Source organism: Nicotiana sylvestris, chromosome 8 (assembly GCF_000393655.2).
Source record: "Nicotiana sylvestris chromosome 8, ASM39365v2, whole genome shotgun sequence".
NCBI lineage: Eukaryota > Viridiplantae > Streptophyta > Magnoliopsida > Solanales > Solanaceae > Nicotiana > Nicotiana sylvestris.
Window position 1 is genome coordinate 201,977,841 of NC_091064.1, and position 8,449 is coordinate 201,986,289.

Here is an 8,449-nt window from a genome sequence, read left to right on the forward strand (position 1 = left end):
GTCAAACTCATATTATCGTCGATGGCCTTGGCCATTGGGATGTTGCTTCGAGTTGTCATCGAAGTAGGATCCCGTCGTAGTTCGAACAAGGTCGAACTCATATTATCGTTGATGGTCTTGGCCATTGGGATGTTGCTTCGAGCTGTCGTCGAAGTAGGATCCCATCGTAGTTCGAACGAGGTCGAACTCATATTACCGTCGATGGCCTTAGCCATAGGGATATTAGTTTGAGCTGTCGTCAAAGTAGGATCCCATCATAGTTCGAACGAGGTCGAACTCATATTATCGTTAATGGCCTTGGACATTAGGATGTTGCTTCGAGCTATCGTCGAAGTAGGATATCATCGTAGTTCAAACGAGGTCGAACTTATATTATCATTAATGGCCTTAGACATTGGGATGTTGCTTCGAGTTGTCGTCGAAGTAGGATCCTGTCATAGTTCGAACGAGGTCGAACTCATATTATCGCCGATGGCCTTGGCCACTAGGATGTTGCTTCGAGCTGTCTTCGAAGTAGGATCCCGTTGTAGTTCGAACGAGATCGAACTCATGTTATCGTCGATGGCCTTGGCCATTAGGATGTTGCTTCGAGCTGTCGTCGAAGTAGGATCCCATCGTAGTTCGAACGAGGTCGAACTCATATTATCGTCGATGACCTTAGCCATTGGGATGTTGCTTCGAGCTATCGCCGAAGTAGGATCCCGTAGTAGTTCGAACGAGGTCGAACTCATATTATCGTCGATAGCCTTGGCCATTGGGATGTTGCTTTGAGCTGTCGTCGAAGTAGGATCCCGTCATAGTTCAAACGAGGTCGAACTCATATTATCGTCGATGGCCTTGGCCATTTCTTCTGGGAGGTTTTGATCATATTCCTGTAGGAAGACGACTTTGTTTATGCAATTGAGGTTTAATTATATACTTGTAAGGATTACATGTCAACTCTGCACATACAATGGATATTTGATTAAATTCTTGTGATATTCACATGTCAACTCTGCATATACAATAGAGATTCGATTAGCTATATCTAGTCCCTTCGTTACTTTGCTCCGAACATCATGTCGACAGATCGAGGTAATGAACAACACTTCGACCCTTGGGGCGTCTCCCTTGCCGCCTCGTTAAAAATGTCCCCTGGAAAACCCGATTAAGACAAAACCCGGGTGAGGGAAAAAGAGTACGACTTAGCTGACGCCTTATTTTAGAAGTGGAAGAACTTGAGGTGGGCGACATTCCAGTTGTTTTGGACTAGTTTTCCCTCTATTGTTTCTAACTGGAATGCTCCTTTATTTGCTGCAGCTATGATTTTGTATGGTCCGTCCTAGTTCGTTCCCAATTTTCCCTTATTAGTGTCTTTTGATGCTTGTGTTTTGGCCTTGAGGACGTAGTCTCCGACTTTGAGTGGTCGCACCTTGGCTCTCTTGTTGTAGTATCTTTCTACTTGCTGCTTCTGGGCTACCATTCTTATGTGGGCCATGTCTCTCCGTTCTTCGACTTCATCCAGATCTTGTAGCCTACTTTCGTCGTTGCTTGGTCCACTCTCGTTAGAGTATCTCAAACTGGAATATCCGACTTTGATGGGTATAACTGCATCAGTCCCGTAGACCAGTGAATATGGCGTTTCTCCTGTACTAGTTTTTGGCGCGATACAGTATGCCCATAATACTTCCGGTATTAGTTCGGGCCATAGCCCTTTAGCATCCTCAAGCTTCTTTTTCAATATATTTGGTATTAATTTATTGGAGGATTCGGCTTGACTATTGGCGGCAGGGTGATATGGCGTGGAGAGTATTCGTTTGATGTGCCATTTTTCGAAAAACTCAATCGTTCTTTTTCCGACGAACTGAGGTCCGTTGTCGCAGCTGATCTCTTTGGGGATGCCAAAACGGCAAATAATGTTTTTCCATATGAACGTGATGACCTCCTGCTCACGTATCCGAGTGTATGCACTTGTTTCCACCCATTTAGAAAAATAGTTAGTTAAAACCAAAAGGAAGCTGTTACACCCCGTAATATTACGTCAAGCAGTATTGTATTACAGAGATGTTATGCTTCGCAGTAATAAGTTACGACAGTGTTGCACCCTGCAATATTTTACGTTGAATTTGTCATAAGGTAACTGACATCAGTCCAAGGAAAAGATTATTTTGAGATTATAAGGATTATGCTATTTAAAACAAGTAATGAGTAAATTCGTGAAGGTGAGAAGGTAAGCATATCAAAGAAAATGAATTTCGTTGAAGTTTGACGTTTTTGGGATAAAATGCGGCCCGAGCTAAAATATCCAGTATTTATGGACTAGTACCATACAAGGTATCCCATGACCATAATAGTAAGGCGTATAAGGTATGTGAAAAGTGAGTAATATTTTAAGTAAGTGGAAATAATTCTCAAATTTTCGGGTAATTGGTTAATTATCGGATAGCGGGACATTACCCGATTAACTAATAAGTGGATAAAATTTAATTAACTAACAACCCCACCCACGTGGCACAAGGCCACTACTTAAAGAGAATGACTCATATTACAATTTAAAAGGTGGCATCATATCACAATGCATATATTATAATTGAATGGAATAGTGGCAACATAATCAATAACGGCAAAGACAACTGTTGGGGCTAACGGAATACTTGTTGATATTTCTTGGAATGGTTCATTGTGAACTTCACAAACAAGAGTCATGGGCAGAATTTAGTAAATGAATTATGAATATGGAGAATTTATTGATTTGAAAGGATTTCTCCCAATATGAGAAAAGGAGGGCAAAAACGTTTGACTATAGCAACTTCATAGGCGATTCTATTGATGATACTTCTTTCTTGGACAATTATTTAGAGGTTAAAAATTCTGAATTTTTGGCTATCAAGTTGATTGGGAGATGCCATATAGTCCTAGCAAGTTACACCCAGTTTATTTTGCAAAGTGCTTGATTAAGGAGTACGATGTAATCTTTTTCAAGAATGTAATACGAATTTTTCCCTACTCCAGGTATGTTAAGGCTATCTTTTCTTTCTTTTGGCATGATCCATACGATATGAACGAAACGTGCAAATACACAAATTCCATTAGTGACTCTACTCATAGAAGTAATAGAAATATCAATGTTCTTTAATTCTCATGTGTCATAATATTTTATCATCTGTTCATGGGTCTCAGAAAAATACGAAAGTTGAAAAGATTTTACTTTATGATATTGCTCAAGAGGCAAAGTGGTCTTATGATCTTCCGAATGATTTTATTGACGTACTTTTCATGCATTGCATTCATGTGCATTGACCCATGACCATATGGCGTTATATACGCGTATATATGTAAATATATGTATATGGAATGGGAAAAGGTTATGGCGTTATATACGCACCTCCACCTGATCAGCTGGTATATGATGATGATGTTGCCCATAGTGGCCGAAATATGATTCAAATGGTGTTATATACGCATATATATATGTAAGTATGATTCAAACGGCGTTATATACGCGTATATATATATGTATATATGTATATGGGATATGGGAAAGGTTATGGCATTATATACGCACCACCACCTGATCAGCTGGTACACAATGATGATTTTGCCCATAGTGGCCGATATGATATGATGGGATGCCCTCAGAGGCTGATGATATTATGAAATATGTATCTATGCACGACATGACATTCATACGCATATGCATGACGTTAAAAGTAATTTATGATTTACAAAGTTATTCAGACTTACAGGTTGAGTCATGTACTCTATATGTCTTCCATATCTCTCATATATTTATTTATGTGCCTTACATACTCAGTACATTATTCGTAATGACATCCCTTTTGCCTGGGGACGCTGCGTTTCATACCCGCAGGTCCCAATAGACAGGTCGAAAGCCCTCCAAGTAGGCTATCAGCTCAGCGAAAGATGTTGGTGCGCTCCATTTGCTTCGGAGTTGCTCGTTTGGTTAGTATGATTTAGACATGTATTGTTGGGTATGGCGGGACTCTGTCTCGACCCTTATGACATTTATGTATTTTTAGAGGCTTGTAGACATATGTCGTGTACATAAAAGACTGTACGGCCTTGTCGGCCTATGTTTTGAGTTTATAAAGGATCATGTTGGCCTATTAGGCCCGTATGCATGTGTATATGATAATGTATTAAGAAAGATACGTTACGTTGGTACTCAATTGAGTAAGGTACCGGGTACCCATCCCGGCCCATCGGTTTGGGTCGTGACAAAAGTGGTATTAGAGCAATTCTTTCCTAGGGATGTCTACAAGCCGTGTCTAGTAGAGTCTTGTTTATGGATGTGTCGTACACCACACTTATAAGCAGGAGGCTACAAGGCATTTAAGATTGTCACTCTTTATTCTTACTCTAGATCGTGTGGTAGAGCTCACTTATAAGAATTCAAGTTTCGAAATTCTATTTTATTTGTAATAAGACGATACCTACATCCGGAAAAAAGGTTGGAAGGAGAGATAGTTGATAGTTGTGGAAGAGCTGAGTCAGAGCAATTGAATTTTTCTATGATGCCTACGATAAGTAAATGTGAGGTTTTTAGCAGATCATGAGTGTACTGAAAGGTGTAAGCTTCCTGATAAGAAGCCTTAAGGCAAGAATACTTATCCATATTTATGATGAAGGACAATGAGAGATAGAGAAGATAAGTACAAGTTTCAGCAAATAAAAGGAGCAAGGTGAAAAAGGATACGAGGTACCCAGTTGATGAAGGTTAACAACATTTATAATTGAGGCAGAGGAACATAAGCTTTTTGAGTTATATTCGATAGTAACAAAGGTATATACAATTGGTCGCACCCCTTCCAGATATGCCCTATAGGTGTTAACAAAAGTAGTATAAGAAGATATGATGGATGAATTATTTGCGCCAGTTGACATTTCCGAAGGATATTGCAAATATGTTAATAGATCTCCTTATGAGATACCAGATGGTGCACTCTGAAAAAGTGCAGCCGGATATGAGTGCTACAAAGACATGCACTCTAAGCCTTGAAGGGATACATATTACCCTAATGTAGCTCGCGTCTCTAGTAAAGTGAGAACGTTTAGCAACTCGAAGAGCCACTAAATAGAACAATGGAAAGCTAAGAGCGAAAGAATGTCATAATCAAGTTTTCACAAGAAAAAGGATATGCAGAATATTAGCAGAATAATGGGAAGAGAGATAAAGAAGCATTATGAATAAGGTGTGATACATGGATAAAAACGCTAGAGTATTACAGAACCTATAGTCAAATGAAGGAAGAGACGAAAAGTGATGGGCCTTAAGGCAACGAAAGAATATATGCCATAAGGTTATATCCTCGTTTTGAGAAATAAGTTCGTGACTCCACCACAACTACCAGAGGGGAGAGTTAATCCCCAGAGTAACAGAAATCAGTATGGATTGGTAAATAAGATAAACCAAATATGAATTTGGGACTGCATGATTAAAAAGTACTCGACATCATGGGAATTTCAGATTTCGTTCCAGCGGTAATAGAAGGGACCACAGAAGAAGATTCACAATGAATTCAAAGAATATTCATTCAGGGAGATGCTTCCCTAGAGCAAACAATGTGAGCAAAATTAAGCTTAAGAGAATGTATGTGCCAGTTATGCTATGTGTCACTCTCGCGAGTAAGGGAATTTGTCATCCTTGGTACAGAAGGATTTTCGCAAGGCGAGTAAGGATCATTGATGTTGAGAAACGACGCCAATGATAAAGAGGTAAAACATCTATAGGTAGATACTCGTGGCTTCAGCTTTTAGTACACCCCTAAAGGGGGGAATATGGAGTGATGTGGTGTTAAGTTAGAATTAAGTGGTTCTAGTAGCTACGAAATGGCAAAGGAAGAATGCAATAAAAATAGGAAAGGGATGAGATCGCACTATTCAAAGCCTACAGATAGGCTACGATCCCAGAACATTATGCAAACACGACGTTAAGGAGAAGAAGTGAGGCGTTCCTGCCGGAATGTTATGAATAAATAAGGAGCCAGCGCGAGACGTAAGTTAAGACAAAGGAAATAACCCAAGAATTGTTATGTGAAATATTTATATGAGAATGGGCCAACTAGTAGTTAGCAGTTAATTAAGGAAGGGCCTAGTTACGGCTAGACATGAGGTTACAGACGAATCAAAAGATCGTGCAAGATAAACGTAGTAAAACCCAATATAGTGAATTCAGCTTCGCAGTAATGTTATTATAATACTTGAAATATATTTAGAGAGGAGTCAGGGTAATTAAAGATACCATATGAATGTTATGGGAATAAAAGAGAGTACCACTAGGGAGACAGTCAAAATATCAGTCCAGAAGCAACCCTACAAGCACAAGGGTGTGGAGGTAAGTAACTACGAATAAGCATAGGCAAGGAAGGACATCAAAAGATCCGTAATAAGCTCACAACTTTATGAGAGTCAAGGTTTCTACCTAAGTACTACAACAAAAGACTAGCTGAGGAAATAAGGAAGAAGGCTTCAACCCAAGCACAACGACCTAAAGAGCAAATGGTCGTGTAACAACAGTCGTACAACAACATTGTAAGCACTCCAAAGGAAAGTGGCACCTACCGTGGCTAATGAACGGGAAGTAAGAATTAAAAGTAATATCTGATATCATATGAGTTGTATAGATAATCTTGCAAGTGTGGGCACTAAGATAATCTAAGTATGGACGCAACAAAGGGGCAGAAAGACCAGGAAAAGTAATAGCTCACATTGAAAGAAAACTAAGATGAAACGGAAGAATTATTTGATCAATGATTCAGAGTTAGTACATTATAGATACACTCAAGACATTGGAACATTATCCAGGCAACATAATTGTTGACAATCACATAATCATAGAAGACTCCGGTATAAGTTAAAAGAAAGAATTGAGCCCAGGACATAGCCAAAGGATTGAATTGTTAGAAGATTGTATCATGGATATTCCATAATGCCCATGAAAATTTAAGGTAATAATTGATACCATGAGCCACGGATCGGAAGATAGCTTAAGCCTACATAGAGGCTCATTAGAAAGAAGAGGAGACTAAATAGTTGTAAGCACGTGATTTTTGACCCTCCCCGAGAATTTTCACATTTTTAGCGTGAATATGTGAAATTGGGTCTAGTATAGTTATTTTAACTATTTTTACTTTATTTCGTTGCAAAAGAAAAATTTCAAAAAAATATATATATAAATTTTAGTTTATGTATCTCTCATAAACTTGAAAAATACAAAAAAATTGTACTTTATTTTGGTACTTTATATAAATTCGAAAATTACAAAAAAATATATATAGTTCTATTAATGTTTGCAGTCGTTATAATTTTGAAAAATACAAAAAATATTACTTCATATTTTATCTTAATATTTAAAAAACGAAAATTACAAATAGTTTTATTAATATTTTGTAGCTATTTTAAATCTTGAAAATGTTTAAAAAAAAGATATAGTTTTGTTTAAATACTAGTCTTATTTTTGGTAGTTATTTTGCTTACATAGGACTAGTTAAGCAACGTGTTCCTATTTCTCGGGTCCGGGCAAAAGAATAATATTCGGGTTTAAACTACCCGGTTTTAGGCCTAATTTTCGGACCTAGCCCATAATAAACCGTGTCCAGGACACATGGGGAACCCCACCACGCGTGGGGGACATATGCCTCGAACCCCACCACGCGTGGGGTTCATTTTCATGGGCATTGTGTTACAAAACACGGACAAAAGGCAAAGGAAAAGGGGGGACTTTTGAAGAATTGGGTTTTGAAAAGTACTGTAGATCTTCTTCTCAAAAGAGAAGAAGCAAAAACCCTACAAAAAACATGTACTGTTCACCCTCGTCTTCTTCCTGAAGAAGAAGGAAAAACCCTACGGTCACCTTCCCTCCGTCCATAACCACCACCCTAAAACAGCTTCCCCCCCCCCCGACGCCGGAACCCAGCAAAAGGACCCAAACAACCCGTCAGCCACCTTTCTCGTCGGAACTCCATCGTCGACCACGTCCAAACACCAAGCAAAACCCAGCAGCCATCGTCGACCACTATACACGACGACCTCCGTCGTTACTGTCTCCAACCCACTGTCCAAGCGCCATAACCATCGACGAAAACCACCTCCACCTCGCACCCCGTCGTCACCCCCACCAAACACGACCACTCCTCGATCCTCCATTAAACCATGTCGAGCAGCAGCTGCTGATGCTGCTGCTGCGTTTCGTTCTTCTCCTCCAAGCAAGTTAAACCCAAAAAAACCAGTCACGACCTCCATAGCCCTTGACCATTACTATCGCAACCACCCATCGTCAAATACCACCACCCTCACGTCCAAGAACCAGAAAAAACCTACCCGTCGCTACTGCCCAAGCGACCCCTCCCTCTTTGCCACGACTGACCAAAAAAAAACACACGCACACGCCAGCTGAAACTTAACCGAAAGCATTCGAAAAGTAGCCCAGAAGTTCTGTCCGGGGTGAGGT

General features: G+C 39.7%; 1 protein-coding gene across 1 annotated transcript; it reads right to left on the minus strand.

Moving 5' to 3' along the window:
* Positions 1 to 1,321: 1,321 nt before the first annotated feature.
* LOC138876251 (uncharacterized) lies at positions 1,322 to 8,241 on the minus strand. The gene is made up of 2 exons (XM_070155157.1): positions 7,934 to 8,241; positions 1,322 to 1,997 (listed from the first exon to the last, which is right to left on the minus strand). Exons 1-2 carry the CDS (start codon positions 8,239 to 8,241, stop codon positions 1,322 to 1,324), a joined length of 984 nt encoding a protein of 327 aa, XP_070011258.1.
* Positions 8,242 to 8,449: the final 208 nt, after the last annotated feature.

Bases quoted from the DNA above. Each gene is read 5' to 3' on its own strand.
- LOC138876251 (XM_070155157.1), bottom strand. From the start codon at position 8,241: ATGGAGGTCGTGACTGGTTTTTTTGGGTTTAACTTGCTTGGAGGAGAA. The intron at 1,998-7,933 runs GTTGTTTGGGTC...GGGGTGTAACAG, and splicing joins ACGAGAAAGGTGGCTGACGG to CTTCCTTTTGGTTTTAACTA.